This window comes from Falco punctatus (genome assembly GCF_963210335.1).
Source record: "Falco punctatus genome assembly, chromosome: 5".
NCBI classification, from domain to species: Eukaryota; Metazoa; Chordata; class Aves; order Falconiformes; family Falconidae; genus Falco; species Falco punctatus.
The window spans coordinates 74,095,067-74,110,925 of NC_137584.1; the positions used below are offsets into that span (position 1 = coordinate 74,095,067).

The 15,859-nt window shown below is 48.4% G+C and overlaps 1 protein-coding gene across 3 annotated transcripts; it reads left to right on the top strand.

The window, feature by feature from the left end:
• Positions 1-65: 65 nt before the first annotated feature.
• On the top strand, positions 66-15,859 carry LOC308064226 (GPN-loop GTPase 1-like). Of its 3 annotated transcripts, XM_080388312.1 has the most exons (14): positions 66-203; positions 299-392; positions 1,293-1,332; positions 2,496-2,562; positions 3,292-3,329; positions 3,893-3,971; positions 4,075-4,169; positions 5,967-6,012; positions 7,641-7,787; positions 10,551-10,633; positions 13,254-13,293; positions 13,971-14,061; positions 14,571-14,678; positions 15,296-15,859. In XM_080388312.1, the coding sequence occupies exons 1-14, from the start codon at positions 78-80 to the stop codon at positions 15,385-15,387; spliced, it is 1,146 nt and encodes a 381-aa protein (XP_080244438.1). In that variant the 5' UTR covers positions 66-77; the 3' UTR covers positions 15,388-15,859. The 3 variants fall into 3 exon arrangements, with proteins under 3 accessions (XP_080244438.1, XP_080244439.1, XP_080244440.1); XM_080388313.1 differs by lacking the exon at positions 299-392 and having other exon boundaries at positions 105-203; XM_080388314.1 differs by lacking the exons at positions 66-203; positions 299-392 and adding an exon at positions 399-922.

The window sequence follows — 15,859 nt, forward strand, 5'->3', positions numbered from 1 at the left end:
GTCACGGCGGGGCGCTGCCGGGCCGCCCCCGCGCCGTCCTGCCCGCGCCCCGGAAGGACCAAGCGGCTGCCGGGAAGATGGCGGCGGCAGCAGCAGCAGCAGCAGCGGCGGCGGCGGCGGCAGCAGCAGCAGCAGCAGCGAGCGCTCCGGTGTGCGTGCTGGTGCTGGGTATGGCCGGCTCCGGGAAAACAACCTTCGTGCAGGTGAGGGGCGGCGCGGGGGCGGCGGGCGGCGGCCTCTTTCCCCCAGCGCCGCGCCCGTGGCCAGCGGGGCCTGACGCCTCCTCGTGTCCCCGCAGCGCCTGGCGGCCCAGCTGCACGGGCAGCGCCGCCCCCCGTACCTGATCAACCTGGACCCCGCCGTGCCCGGGCTGCCCTTCCCCGCCAACATCGGTGAGCGCGGCCGCCCGGGCCAGCCCGGCGGAGGGGCGGGGGGGCGGGGTACGCGGGGCGCGCGGCCGGGCTCCTTCTCTGCCCTTCCCGAAGCGCCGCTCGGCCGGGCGGGGGCTGGGCCGCTGCTGAGCCCCTTCCTCTGCCGCCGCTCGAGCTGCGCGCGCTGAGGGCCCGGGGCGCCGCGCCGTCCGCCGCTGCCGTCGGCTGGCGGGGCCCGCGGTGCCGCCGTCCCGGTGGGCTCTTGCCTTGCCGGCCGCGAACGTCTGAACGGCTTGGGTCTGGTTCCCCGCCGCCGAGCAGCGGTAGCCCGCGGTGCTCCCAAAGCGCTGCCTGCAAGCGCTCCGCAGGACGCGGGTTTTTACAGAACGTGCCCGGACAACAGGCCGGACCGTGTTTGGCTGTTCCAAAGGGCTTAGCGATCGCGAGGTCGGTGAGGGTCCTGGGTCTCCAGCTTCCTAACGCTTCCCAGCCTGCCTCTCCCGAGGGTCGGAAAGGCAGCGTGGATACCAAAGCTGGTTTCCTGCTCTCGGGTGAGTAATCGGAGTGTCTGCTCCGGTGTTGGGTCTCTAACGATACAGCCAGGTACCAAATTGTCGCTTGTTAACTGACATTGATCAGCTGGGAAGAAAATGCCACCCAGGAGGCGGCTGCTGCTCAATACCTAAATGGGCGGTGTTTCCTGTAAACTGCGCGGGGTTTCCTAAGAGTGTTGAGAGCGTAGCAGATCTGCTAGAATGTATTAATTCTGCTCTGGAGATTTTTCCTGTTGGCGCGAGATCTGTTACCGAGACAAAAGGAGACTTGCTGGTAAAAGAAGGGCTTTCGCCTCTCCGCACATGGAGGGAGGAGGGTGCTTTAAAAGTGATGTCCTAAAACGGCTCCTGTGTCTTCCTCCTCTAGATATCAGGGACACTGTGAAGTACAAAGAAGTCATGAGACAGTATCCTTTTTCTGTTGGAATAATGACATTGGAAGTCCCGGGTTTTGTGAAAGTAGTCTGTTGCTGCTGCACGCCTGTGCTGAAGAGGGCAGGAGGTGCTGGGGCTTGCGGTAATGCCGAATGTTGCGTGGTGTTCGGAAGGTTTTGACTATGTACTTCTTGCATGTGAGATTAGAAACGTGTGTTCCACAACAAACCTTTGTTTCTTTGGACACAGACTCATAGAATCACTTAGGCTGGGAAAGACCTTCAAGATCATCAAGTCCAACCGTTAAGCCAGCACTGCCAAGCCCACCACTAACCCATGCCTCGAAGTACGACATCTACACACTTTTTGAACGCGATGGTGATTCCACCGCGTCCCTGGGCAGCCCATTGCAGTGCTTGACCACCCTTGTAGTGAAGAATGTTTTCCTAATATCCAACCGAAAACTGCCCTGGCATAACTTGAGGCCGTTCCCTCTTGTTCTGTTGCTTGTTACCTGGGAGAAGAGACCAACCCTTGCTGTCTGCAGCCTTCTTTCAGGTAGCTGTGGAGAGCAATAAGGTTGTGAGCCCTCCCCCCGCCCCCCCCCGCCCCCCCCCTTCACTTTCTCCAGCAGCCCTAAACAACGTAATTAGCGTACAGTTCTGTATGCATGGAAAAGGATTTTGAAATCTTCGTCTTTAAGCTGACACTTGGGGTATCTTTACAACATCCATTCCCGTTACCGTTTAAATTGTGCTACAAATGCATTTGTGCAAGAAATCTTTTAATTATCTTTTGAAGTGTAAATTCTTCCAAGTTAAGCGCATCCAGGGCATTGTTAAATTATGAGTCACTGGCTGTGTTGTAAATCTTTTTGGAAAGACAAAGATGGCTTTGATGTGTATACGTACGTATGTTTTCTCTGTCCGGAGCGGTATTGCCTGAATAATGGCGAGGGGAAGCCACGGCACAGCCCCTTTTCCTTTTGTCAGTCACGCGTGTTTGGGCAAGAGAGAGACCGCTTAGTATTTGTTATGCTACTGCATCACTTGGGAGACTGAATTGCGTGTTAGGGGTATTGTCTTTTGCTGCAAGGTGTCCGGTGTGCATTGTACACGGCCAGCTGTTAGAAGGATTGAAAAAGAAGCCCTCTGAGCTCTGCGTAATCATCTGCTTTCCTAAACCAAGCCTCTAGATACGGGCTGGGCCCAAATGGTGGAATAGTGACCTCTCTCAATCTCTTTGCTACGAGGTTTGATCAGGTACGAGGCTGTTCCTCTGTGATGCTGTGCTGCGAATACTGTGCTGGGAGGCTGCGGGAGGTTTTTGTGTATTTTGGAGTCTCCTGGGAGCACTGTGTGTGGTTAGCCTCCTAATACTTCTTTGGAGTTAGAGTATTCTCCATACAGAACCATGTATTTTACAAAGCAGCCAAAGCGCACTGGCTTTCATATGGGAGATTTCAGGTTTTCAGCTTTTTCAAAAGTAAACTTTAGAAGCCACGGTTACAGAGCGTTCTTCAGTGGTTTGTACGTAACTGTTCCGTTGCACTGTGGTCTCTATCGAGTCTTTCATACAAATGCCCTGATTCTGAAGTCGGGAAGCTCACTTGTGGGAACGGGTTAAGTTTTCCTAGGGTTATTTGATAATTGACTGCTCCCTTAAACCCCAAGCGGGAGCCTGTGCAAGGTGCGGAGACAGTGCACAATCTCTTAGTAAAAAGGTCGGGAACAGCTGCATTTGTTACACTGTTTCTTCAGTCAGGTCCTGGAACAGAGACCAAATCAAGGTTGTCTCTGACCTGTGCGGTGTCTGAGCATTTTCCACCGCGCCTCTGTAGGGCATTTTCACACACTGCAGAGCTTAGAGACTGTGCTCTTTTAATACGTGCATGCAGCTGTGCAAGTTGACGTAGTTTCTGTTAGGAAATGATGATGAAAGTTTCCTGTTGTGAGCCTAAATACAAAGCGTACTCCTCCTTTTTCAATCAGGTGATGAAGTTTATTGAAAAAAGGCAAAACGCATCAAAGTGAGTATGTTCTACCAAGTTCTGCTTTTCTGGGATCAGTGTGGGAAAACCGTGTGAAATCCTAAGAAGATTCTCTGTGTGTTTTCTAGTTGTTTTTCACCCTTGGTATAGATTTATTTTTTTTTTTTTTGTAGAAAAGGGCACAGAATTAGAATAGATAAACCAGGGGTTCTTCAGCTACATTGAAGAAATGTTTGCTGATTCCAGCTCTGCTATTCACGGCTACCGTTAGACGGTCTCTTTTTTTTTTTTTTTTTCCTGGCGCTGTTCGAACAGGCGACAGTTAATTCTTCTGAAGAGTTTGCAGGAGTAAGTGTCTGCCAAGTGGGTGCCTTCAGCTTTAGTAGAATCTGAAGAGAGTATGTGCTTCTTAGATACAAGATTCACACAGGAGATAGAGAGGTGTGCCTGTAAATCTTGTCACTGTTTGGGAAAAGCTTTTCTGATCTGTAACAGAGTAGTCGTGTGATGTGCCGTTGTGTGCTTGTGGTGATCTGGTGAGAATGGGCCCTTGCGCTTAACTGCTTTTCCCTTACGGTTTGTTGGGGGTGATTTCTTGCCAGGTATGTCATTATTGACACGCCGGGGCAAATTGAGGTGTTCACCTGGTCAGCATCAGGAACCATCATAACTGAGGCCTTGGTAAGTGTTTGCTGTGTGACTTGACAGTGTGGCTGTGTGAAAGAAGTGGTTGTTGAACAGCACGGACTTCTAACTAAAATACCTTTTACTTTTGTGTTTCCAGGCTTCCTCTTTTCCTTCAGTGGTTGTTTATGTGATGGACACCTCTCGCAGTACTAACCCTGTCACCTTTATGTCCAACATGCTGTATGCCTGCAGGTAAGCAAAGCTGAAAACGCAGCCCGTCTGCTTTGATGGTTGCATCTCTGTGATCCTTAATTTTGGAGGGGAACCACAGGATGATTTGGGTTGGGAGCGACCTTGAAAGGCCGTCTGGTCCCTCCTTGCCGCTTCCATGGGCGGGCACATCTTTCACTAGATGAGGTTGCTCGAAGCCCTGGCCAGCCTGCTCTTGAGCACCTCCAACAATGGGGCACCCGCAGCTTCTCTGGGCAACCTGCTCCAGTGCCTCGCCGTCCCCCATCGCGTAACATTTCTTCCTTTTGTCCAGTCTAAACCCATCCTTTTCCGGTTTGACCCTTGTCCTGTCGCTACAGGCCCTGTCAAAAAGTCTCTCTCTCTCTCTCTCTCACAAGCCCCTTTTCATGTACTGAAAGGCCGCAGTAAGGTCTCCCTGAAGCCTTCTCTTCTCCAGGCTGAGCAGCCCCAGCTCTCCCAGCCTGTCCCCCTAGGAGAGGCGTTCCGGCCTTCTGATTGTTTCCCTGGCCCTCCTCCGGACGCAGTGCTCCAACAGGTCCGCGTCTGCCTTGTTCCGTGGGCCCCAGAGCTGGACGCAGCGCTCCAGGCAGGGCACCAGGAGAGTGGAGCAGAAAGGGACAAATCACCTCCCTCAACTTGCTGGCCACGCTTCGTTTGATGCTGCCCGGGATACGGTTGGCTTTCTGGGCTGCAAGTTGCACATTGATGCCTCATATCCTCTTAATCCGCTGTTTTGGTTCTTCTTCGTCTTAGTGATTTTCCCATTGGATACGCAAAATGATTTAGGTGCCAGTGGACATCTGGAGGTCATTGGGTCAGAACTCCCACCAAAAGCATGAAATGATGGAGGAGACCTTAGTGTGGTGAAGGCTAGTTACCTTCGATCTGACACGTTGTCTGTTGCTTGTAACATCATCTATCTAAGATGTATCAAGATAGGCTAGCTTCAGCTCCTTCTTATTCTAAACACATAATATTTTATTCTAGGGGCTTTTTGAATGTTGTTGATCCTTTCAGTGGTTCTTCAAGGTTTGTTTAGAGCTCAGCATAGCATGGCGTTCTTGATTTATTGTCTCCCTCCTCGTACGTGGATTTATCTGCTTTCTCTCGTGTTAAACCGGGGACTAAATACCTGTGTAAAGACCAGCGTATCTAGAGCTGTCATAATTCATGGTAAATGTTGGTAAAAGGTTTTCAAAAAACCTATCGATCCTATTACCAAGGTCAGAAGCGGTATCACTGCGATAGGAATATGCAAAATGTGTCTTATTGCACGCTGCGTTTTCTGACATCAGTGTCGAGCAGAAAATGATAGAATGTGTACACGGTGAAATTAATACGTAAGCGGATGTTTCGAGATAGTTTTGCTTTGTAGATGTTTTGAGTTCTTTGAATTCATTGCTCAGTTCACAAGTAGTATCTCAGAGCCTAAGGTTTGGGTCAAAATAACTAGAAAATGCCAACAGAGTCAAGTACTGGGATCTGAGAGTCATAGAAAATAGTAATCGACATCAACTGGGTGTGTAGAAGGGGATTTTGCATCTTAGAGGCATGCGCTTGCATCTTGGGGGCAGGGGGAGGGGCATATTTTGTTCAACTACGGTAAGCAGGATCTGGCTGAAAGTTCCATTCTAATTGATGCGGGGGAAAATAATGATCTTTTGAAGGTCAAACGCGTTCAGTTTTGCACAAGTCTTGTCTGCCTTAACGCTTAACTTGTTTTCTATTCTAGTGAGATTTAAATTAATTTTTAATGTTTTGTGTGTGTCTTCCCCTTCCCCCTGCCCCTTCTTCCAGCATCCTGTACAAGACAAAGCTACCTTTCATCGTTGTCATGAACAAAGTAAGTTAAAAGTATGGTTTCCGTGCCCTAGGGGAACATTGTTCTGCTTAGCTTGCTTTGCTGTAGCGCCTTTGTCTCACTACAGTAATGGGTTTTCCAGAAAAGAGAGGCTGGGAGGGAGCTTCAGGCTGAAACCGGATCTGAAAGGGGTCTTCAGTCTGGTGTACAAAGGCACAAGAAGGATCAGGGATGAGCAGTTACACCCGAACATTCAAGCTAGAGATGATCCTAACCGTTGGAAAAATGTTTTGCACCTTAACCCTAGGCTATAAGGCCACTTAACTTTGTAACATAAGGGTAAGTTCATTACTGAATCTGCTCTTACAGTCCCCTGCTTCCTCAGAACAATCGTCTTCATCGTTAATTATTTCTACTCAGCAGCAGGCTGATGACTCACAGTGGGAACTGTGTAACACCTGCCTGTTTTGAGGAAGGAGGCCCATGCATTGTAGCAGGCAAAACTTCACAAAAGGCGTCCTGATCAGTGTCACTAAAAATATGCCAGTGTTTGCCAGCAAGCAGAAGCAGATACTTAACTAGCCCAAGGATACAGCTTCGCTGTTGTGTCAGGTGCCTGTAGCCTCAAAGGAATGCTTTTGAACTTAAGGGCTAGCTGGCTCTTGAAAGGCAGCACTTTCACATGTTAACAGAATCCCGTTTGATTTTTGGTGTGAGTGCTCTTCCTCTTCCCCACAGACATCCTTTGTGTTTAAGGAATCGCTCCCCAACATAGCAGGGTTTGCACGTGCGCGCACAAATATCCCATACGCTTCCTCTGGAAGACCCCGTGCTTTGAATGTGAAATTTCACCTCACACCAGCCAAGCAGGACTAGTGTCTGATGTACTCCGACGGCATGCATCTTCCCAGTGACCCAGACCGTGCCTGTCTTTGATAATGCGCTTGCTTACTTGGCAAGTTTTTGTACACTGTTTTTTTTTCCAACTCTGGACAGTAATTTTAGAATAAGCTGTAAAGCTTTTTCTGTAGAAGAAGGCACGAGAGGTAGGGAAAAACATTTTTTGAAAGGCTGGCAGAAATGGGACTTCATCAGTATACGTAAGGAAAGGTGGACCCAAGGCTTAGGATTCATAACTTTACGCTTCGTTTCGGTCTGATGTTTAGCCTTCAGTGAAAAGTAAAGCTAACAGCATCTGAAGAATTTTTAACAAGCATTTTGGAATTGACTCTTGATAAGAATGGAAGAATCTCAAGGAACTGGTAGGTGTGCAGTGGCAAACACATAGATTTAAGGAACGTTACGATTTGCAGAGGAGAAAAAATAATGCCACTTTCTTGTCAACGAGTTGACTTAATGTTATTTATAGGATTTAATCAAGCTAGCTCTAAATGTTCAGGCTTTGACCCTTGATGCATTCAGTTCGGTCTCTAACCCCATAAGTAATCCTAGGCAATGCTTTCTTTACCCGTTTTCCTCCTTCCCACTGGTGCTGGGAAATGAAACGTGTCAGAGTTTTAGATGCCTCATATTGCGATAATAGCGGATATACATGTGGTAAAATATGTTTACAAAACTCTTTAATAATTAGACTGTTTGCATAGCACTCCATGTAAAATTAGAAAGAATTCATCATTATTGCTTCTGAAAATTTTCTCTTCTCCTTCCAGACTGACATAATTGACCACAGTTTTGCGGTAGAATGGATGCAGGACTTTGAGACTTTTCAGGATGCCCTGAATCAAGAGACATCCTATGTCAGTAACCTGACTCGTTCAATGAGTTTAGTGTTGGATGAATTTTACAGTTCACTGAAGGTAGGAATATTCCTTTTTTTACTAACTTGCGTAAAAGCTGGAGAAGGGGAAGCTCGAGGAGGATATTATTGATACACCTGATGGGAGGATGTGAGGAAGACAGAAGCAGGCTCTTGCAGTGGTGCCCAGTGAAAGGACAGGGGGCAACAGACATGAAGTGAAACGCAGTAAACTATGCTTACAGAGAAGGGGAAGAAACAATTAATGTAATTTTACTAACTGAGCACTGGAACAGATCGTCCAGGGAAATGATGGAGCCTCCATGCTTGGAGATACTCAAAAGGCGCTCAGGCGAGATCTTGAGCAACCTGTTGTAGTTAATCCTGCTTTTTGAGTAGGAGAGGTTGGGCTGGACGATCTCCAGCGGTACCTTCCCACCTCAACCGTATTGCCTGCCCCTCTGTAAAAGGGCTTTGCGCTGGCTGCCCTTTTGAACTGGCATCTGTTGATGAGCCTTGCACTGGGGGTGAGGCTTTGCTGGTGTGAACATCGAGTAACCGTAGTTGCGTGTCACACTGAGTGGCAGCGTGAATCATTTAATGCTGGATTGTGATTAATCGTCAGGGGAAAGCTAAGAGAGGCTGGCAAGGGGTAACATTCTGTGTCGTAGCGTCTCCCATCTGAGATAATTTTCCTTGTTCTGAGGGTGTCAGGTGCGGCTGGGCAATTCAGTATGTAGGGAGACTTTCAAAAACGAACAAAAAAATGCTGGTGTGCTTGCTGACACAAGAAGAAGTGGGGTTTTTTTCCACTTACCAGGTTTTGAGAGGACAAATCCATTTGGTTTCTCTGGAAGCACTGTACCTTGGAGGGTGTTAATGATGCATGCCATAGGCTGCGCTAAAAGGGTTCAGCTAATTGTGGTTTCGTCAGCTTTTACTTGAGAAGGAAGCAAGCCGAGGGCTTTACGGGTATTGCACGAAAGGCAATGAAAATAAACTTAAGTGATACCATTTGTATAGGTAATGATAATTTAGCCAAAATAAAAATACTGTAAGTGCCCTATGGGGAACAATATACAGTCTTTCAAAAGAGATTGTACTGGTGCCGTATACGGGACTAAAGTACTTCCTAGTCCTGATTTGCTAATCGACTGTCTGTATACGTGTCATATCTTCAGAACAGTAGACTGGAGAACAGGACATACGCAGAGGATTATAGAGCAGAAGGCAACTTGTACTTAAGGGCAGTGAAAGTATAAATATTAGTATATATTGGCACAGCCCCTGGACTAACGCTTGAAATCCTTTGGACTGCTTGATTGCATGTTTACTGTACTATTGATGAAATGCAAGGTTGTCCTGGAAAAAGTCTTCCGTTTGAAAGTGAGTACTTGAGATGGCTTGCTTATGAAAAAGAGGGAGAATTTTCACTAGAAGATGTGAGATTCTTAAGGGTCACCAAGTATGGGCTAGTACTAGTCTGATTAAAGGGGTTTTTAGATAATTGGTTTAATAAAAGCAGAACAAATGGCCAGAAGTGCAGTGACAGACAAGTTCAAATTAGAAAGCAGATGTGCATTTTGAACATGTGTTGCCGTAGTAACTGATTCAATTCTCCATCTCTTGCGGTTCAGGGAGCTGGATTGGGTCTCGTGGTCTATTTTGCTCTTTAATTCTAGTACGCTGGTGTTGCAGCAGTCCTACTAACCACTTAGAACTAGGTTCAGCATGAGAACGCGGACTATTAACAGTGAAAGACTTGATCTTCCTTTTGGATTGCCCTATCTTGTTCATTAAGGTTAGGCACTGTATTGCCTTAACCGTGTTTTTTGTGAGGTATTGGGATTGCAGGTACAGGGATGGGTGCGGAGTCAGGTTTTCTGTGGATCTTTTTCTTTTTTAACTGTTGCTTTTCCCCCTCTCTGCTCTGTGGTAGAACTTGCAAAACAGACAGGAAAACCCAGGTTCCCGAGTCAAATAAGAGGGAGGGAGGAAGGAAGGAAGGAAGGAAGGAAGGAAAGAAGGAAAAAAACCCTCAAACACCACCCCCACCCCCTCCAAAAAACCCAACCAAACAACCCCAACGCCCAAACAAAAAACTGGAGGTAACCAACATTCATGGCGGGGCGGGGGGGAGTGGGGGAGAGAGAGAAGTCGAAAGTAGGAATGACCAAAGCTGGAAGTATTACTGCACACTCTGGTGCCACTGTGATGATGTCGTGGTTTAACCCCGGCCGGCAACCAAGCACCACGCAGCCACTTGCTCACTCCCCCCCACACCCGGAGGGGTGGGGAGGACAATCAGAAAGGAATGTACAACTTGAGGGTTGAGATGAGAACAATTTAATAATTTACACAGAATAAAGAGATAAGAACAACAGTAATGACAATAATAATAATCACAGTTAGGGTGGAAAGGTGGGGAAAATCCAAAGGAAAAGGGAAGAAACCCCAAGTGATGCACAGCACAACTGCTCCCCACCTGCTGACCGATGCCCAGCCAATCCTCGAGCAACGATCCCCGCCCCCAGGTTTATATACCAGGCATGACGTCCCATGGTATGGAATACCTTGTTGGCTGGTTCAGGTCAGCTGCCCTGGCTGTGTCCTTTCCCAGTCTCTTGCGGTGCACCAGCTACTAAGAAGAAAATTAACTCCGTCCCAGCTGAAACCAGGACAGACATTAGTGTTCCCTATTGGTTTTTTTTTTCGTTCAGGTTGTTTGTTTAAGATACTGCTTAGTCTTTCTAGCTTTGATGATCCATCAGTGAACACTTGGCTCTGTTACTCTCCAGTTCTGGTATGTGGTTTTCTTTTGTAGGTGGTCGGTGTTTCTGCCGTGCTCGGCACTGGACTGGATGATTTTTTTGTTCAGCTTTCTAAAGCTGTAGATGAATATGAGAGGTAAGGTGATAACCTTTGGTCCCTGACCCAGCGAATACTTGCTGAAGTTCCTGATTTTGTGAGCCCACTCCTTTGATTTGAAGGACTGTACACTTTTCACAGCCACGGTAGTCTAGGGTTTCTAGTAAACTCCAGTGCAAGAGTCAGCGTAAAAAGCAGCAGTCAAAAGGAGCTATTCAGTGGTGAATTTTTGCGCTGAGTGTTCAGTGAAAAAGCGAAAGCTATCTGTGCCAGCAGATCTGTATCTAGGTTTGAATTGTCGTCAGGGAACTAACATCAGTTTGGCAGACCGAATAGGTGAGCAAGTTGAAAATCAGTTGAGAATTTGCTCCTTGCTGGATTCCTCCCCGTGAAATGCTGCCAGGCTGCTCTGTAACATTAGAAAGGGAATCCAGTAACTTGGATTGCTTGGAAGTACCTAAACCAGGCCATAGACTATTGTTAGAGGGAAGTGTATCACGCTGGATTGGATAGCCAGGGAGGCTGCTACAGCTTCACGCTCCCAGGTCTGATTAGTCTGGCCTGGTCGTGCCCCCAGGTCTGGATACTGCCTGGTCTCTGCTCACCTGCAAATAGGCCCTTTTATTCCCTTAAGCCTCTCTTGCCCACACGTGTTCCTCCCCAAACCTCCTGAGTGCCTCCCTTTTCCCACCTTGGGTTCCTCCCCTAAACATCCCATAATAAACCCTCTGCTATCCCCAAATGCTCTTTCCTTGCATCCCGTAGTGTGTCGCACACCCCTAGGCAGCCAGACCCCTAGCCTGTGCTCGCAGGGTGATCCAGAGGGCTCCCGATGAGGCATGGTGATGGATTTCACACCTGGACCTGATGGGTGGGGCTGATGGTTCTGCTGGGACAGCCCTGGGAGGGGCTGGGGTAGGGTGTCCCTTCCTCCGAGCCCTTAATTTGGATCCCCTGCCTGCCACCGTGCCCCTGTTCCTCTGGGTTTGTTGAGAGAGGTCTTGGGCGGTTTGGTTGCTCTCCTGTGATGGGCTGGGAGCATCTGGGCAGGGTATTATTTGTGCTCCCGCCTCGCACCTCCAAATGTGTGTCTCTGCTCTTTGGAGGTGCTGAGGAGTTTTGCCACGTAACCTGACAATTATTCTGGGATACGCTGCCTACATAATGAAACCCCGGTTAAGGGTTTCCCGTAAGCTGCCAGCACGCATTTGCAGCCTGGAAAGGCAACCGTATCCCGGGCAGCATCAAAGGAAGCGTGGCCAGCAAGTTGAGGGAGGTGATTTGTCCCTTTCTGCTCCACTCTCCTGGTGCCCTGCCTGGAGCGCTGCGTCCAGCTCTGGGGCCCAAGGCACAAGGCAGACGCGGACCTGTTGCAGCACTGCGTCCGGAGGAGGGCCAGGGAAACGATCAGAAGGCCGGAACGCCTCTCCTAGGGGGACAGGCTGGGAGAGCTGGGGCTGCTCAGCCTGGAGAAGAGAAGGCCTCGAGGACACCTTACTGCGGCCTTTCAGTATATAACAAGGGCTTGTAAGAGAGATGGACAGAGACTTCGTGACAGGGCCTGTAGTGACAGGACAAGGGATGACGGCTTTAAACTGAGAGAGGGCCGATTTAGACTGGGCGAAAGGAAGAAATGTTACGTGATGGGGGACGGCGAGGCACTGGAGCGGGTTGCCCAGAGAAGCTGCGGGTGCCCCATTGTTGGAGGTGCTCAAGGTGAGGTTGGACGGTGCGGTGAATGAAGAGACGGGACGCAGCTTGATGCAAGCAAATGTCAATTTATTGTACAGAAGCACGAGGTTTTATAGACTTTCAGAAGCTGCGCGTTTTAAACAGATTGGTTCTTGAAGCTAAGCCTTGCATACTAGGCAATCCCCGATTGGTGGTTAACTGCCATCAATTAACAGCAAGGTGTTACCTTTCCTTGGCGCCATCCATCTCCCACTCCCCTGTGCTCTGTAAACACGTCTCATCACGTTAATTGTTGTCTAGACAAGCTCGAGCACATTCCCCTCAGCTAACTGATTGCCGCGCATGGTCCTAGTTTGCAGCCCGCTCCTGCAGGACGGGGCTTTGAGCAACCTGGTCTCGCGAAAGATGTCCCCTGCCAAGGCAAGGGAGGTTAGACCAGATGATCTTGGAAGGTCCTTTCCAACCCAGACTATTCCATGATTCTAAGAAGAGGGTATCCACATCCCCTTCCTCCTTACTTCCTTAAAGAAATGTTTCAGAGGTCCCATCGGGATGCAGTAGTTTGGAAGCCTGTGAACAGTCTTTGTGTATGAGATCCCATTGAACTGTCTCAGGGGGCGCAAGTACTGGCAGAGAAAGTCGTGTCTGTGATGAGAGGAGAGCGACACACCTGCTGATGAGCTGTAGCAGTGAAATGACTCCTCAGTCGAGCTGGTTTAATTTCTTACCCCAGAAGACGGCGTGAGAAAGGTTTGCTATTTCAGTGAAGTATGTTCACTTATTTTGCACCCGTTGGTTTCAGACTCCAAACCTGGATAAAAAGTCCCGTTGGTCTTTCTGAAATGTCTCTCAAACATGAAGCCTAGAGAAAACTTTTTGGGGGTAAAAGCAAGGCTCCACGATGATCCTCGCTTAATATAAGTGGTGCATTAGTTCAGCCTGAACACACTCTTATTTCTCTTTGCAGAGAATATCGTCCAGAATATGAGCGCCTAAGAAAAACACTGGCAAGTATTTTGAACTATTGTACACCTGGGCAGTGTATCTTGGGGTCACTGTTATGTACACAGTTGCTTCTGTGTTGGGAGGGTCTAACAGTCATTCACTACTCATGCTTGTTGCGGAGAAACTGCTGTGCTGAAGCTCACCGTCTGTCTTTTTTCCCCTGCATTCGGTGGAGCCTATCTCTGAAAAAATAATAAAGATGTTTTGTAAAACAGAGGTTGCTCAGCGTTTTGGTGCTAATAATTCATTTGGGCAAATGGTGAGAAGATGATTGGGGAAGATTTACATATCTTCCCTTCAGGATGAAGAGTAACCTTCCAGATTCATTTGTTGAGAATAGCTGTGTATCTTTCCGCACCAGTGAAGTGTGCTGTTGCAGTACCAAAATCGGTACCGCTGCTCACTTTGAGTTCTGGCTGTCCAAAGGACAGTTGTCTGCCGGCGCAACTTCGCCGAGTCTGGCTTCCTGATGCTGCTGGAAACGTTCTGGAAGTCCGTTGTGCTGGAGGTTGCTTTCTACCTTTACCCAAAAGTTCTGTGTAACCTTAGTTGTAACGTCAGACCTGCTCGCTGGCTTCTGCTGTCTGGCTGGGGGACAGGCTGCTGGTATCGGGCGAGAATACTCTTCTGTTGGTGTTTTAAATGCGCTGAACATCCCTGTGTAACTTTGTACCTACAGGAGAAAGCTCAAAACAAACAGAAGAGAGAGCAGCTGGAGCACTTGTGGAAGGACATGGGCAGTGTGTGTATGCAGGACAACACACTCGCAGGTACCTTACTAGGAAGATGGAGTTTATTGCAGAAGTTGTCTGAAGAGGCTGCCTTGAGAAGACACGCAGTGCTTTTCTGTCTTCACAGCAGAAGCGTGAAAGCAGCTTGATGTTAGTAAAGAGGAGTGGGGCTTTAGTTCCTGTGGGGTGGGTCAGGCTTAGCTCTTCTGTGTGTCAGTCAGCGGGGTGAGCAGAAGAAAGGCTGCCGTGTAGATAAAGCAGGGGACACACTGTAATGAAAGTAATGAAACGCTTTAGCCAAGGTGAGAGAGTCAAATTAGAATGTGAGAAAGCTCTGCTGTTGGTGGAACTGTGGCCTTACATGAGGGTGACTATGGTGCTGATGCAGCCTGTCATTTGGAATTTCTTTGGAATTCAGAAGCAGCTTTCTGTCCCTTTAAAGTAGGTGTTAATTGCTGTGTTTCTGTGCAAACACAAATTGTCAGGGCACAAGCGACCTGACTTGTTAGCGTGCCCTTTTGTGTATAGCCCTTTCTGTTTCCTTTGAGGGTCTGACGATGCTTCTGCAATGGGTCCCTCTGAGCTGATCCTAACACGAGGAACCCTTGATGAAGAAGACGAGAGGGAGAGTGATACCGATGACATTGACCGTGAAGGTAAGGGAATCGGGGATCTGGTCCGCTCTGAAAGCTGCCTGCCGGTCTAGTCAGGAAATACCCTCTGTATTTCGTTAACTGGCGTGCCTGTCAGGAGGGCCTAGAGAACAAGCAGACGCTGTCGCCTAAACACAGGCGTCTGAGTCTGTAGCAGAAGCCCAGCTGCAGTGCTTCGTCCAGCGCTGTCACACTCTGGCCTTTGTGCAAGTTCAGTTGTAAGTTTTCTATTTGAGTAATTATTTTTAATAGGTGCGTAACATGCATAAACCAGATAACTTGTTACGCTTGGAGCATGCGGTGACCTCTGAAACTGATTAACGCGCAGTGTGTTCCATCATCTCTTTGGCCTTACAGCTCTCTTCCCTTTTCCTGTGACTCTTGGTCTTGCAGCGTTCTTCTAAGTTCTTACATTGTGTCATTTGTCTCTGATATAGCTCAGGGACTTTGTCTTTGTTCTTCCCCTGTTCCGTTGATCTTCAGGACCACTTGTTTCTTTTGCCTTGTAATGAAGTTGAAATACGCGTTGCTCTGACTAGCCTAACTCTAACTTTCTTCAGTAACACAAGTAGAACAAGTGCCGAAATAGCGCTGAACTGTGGATTTTTTTTCTGCCCCAGTTACTGAGGAGAGTCATGAAGAACCAGCCTTCAGAAACTTTATGCAAGAGACGCGGATGAAATACCAGAGAAGCAGCAAGGCGAATGAGTGAGACCTTCAGAAGCAGGGGGTTCGGAATCCCTTGTAATGGACTTACAAGTAAAAGAACAGTGTAAAGGAACTTGCGTGGGACCACGCATGGAGTCATCTATCTGTGAACAGCTTCCTCTGATGTATTTGTATCTTTCTTCCTGTGTTGGTCGTATGAGTTGAACGTCTTGTATCCAACTGACTGCACCTTTGGCCATGTGCCAGTGTGACTTCCTGAATACGAAGGAACCAGACAGGCGCTTCCTTTTGCTCCAAATCCTTCACCTGTGCCTGTTGAGAGCCTGGATTTTGAGCTCTGGCAGCATCAGCATCTGTAGAGCACTTCCTGGTCTCCAAACGTGCATTCTGTTCACCTTGTGCAGACAGGTGTCTGCTGCAGCCAGGACACAAGCGAACTCTCTGCTGCATGAAACTTCATCAATCTCGTGTTTGATGTCTTGGTTTTAATTAAATATATTTTACGTACTAACAAA

Coding starts and splice junctions, on each gene's coding strand:
- LOC308064226 (XM_080388312.1), top strand. CDS start 78: ATGGCGGCGGCAGCAGCAGCAGCAGCAGCGGCGGCGGCGGCGGCAGCA. Junction 2,563..3,291: donor TTGCTACGAGGTTTGATCAG/GTACGAGGCTGT, acceptor TTTTTCAATCAG/GTGATGAAGTTTATTGAAAA. Junction 3,972..4,074: donor CCATCATAACTGAGGCCTTG/GTAAGTGTTTGC, acceptor TTGTGTTTCCAG/GCTTCCTCTTTTCCTTCAGT.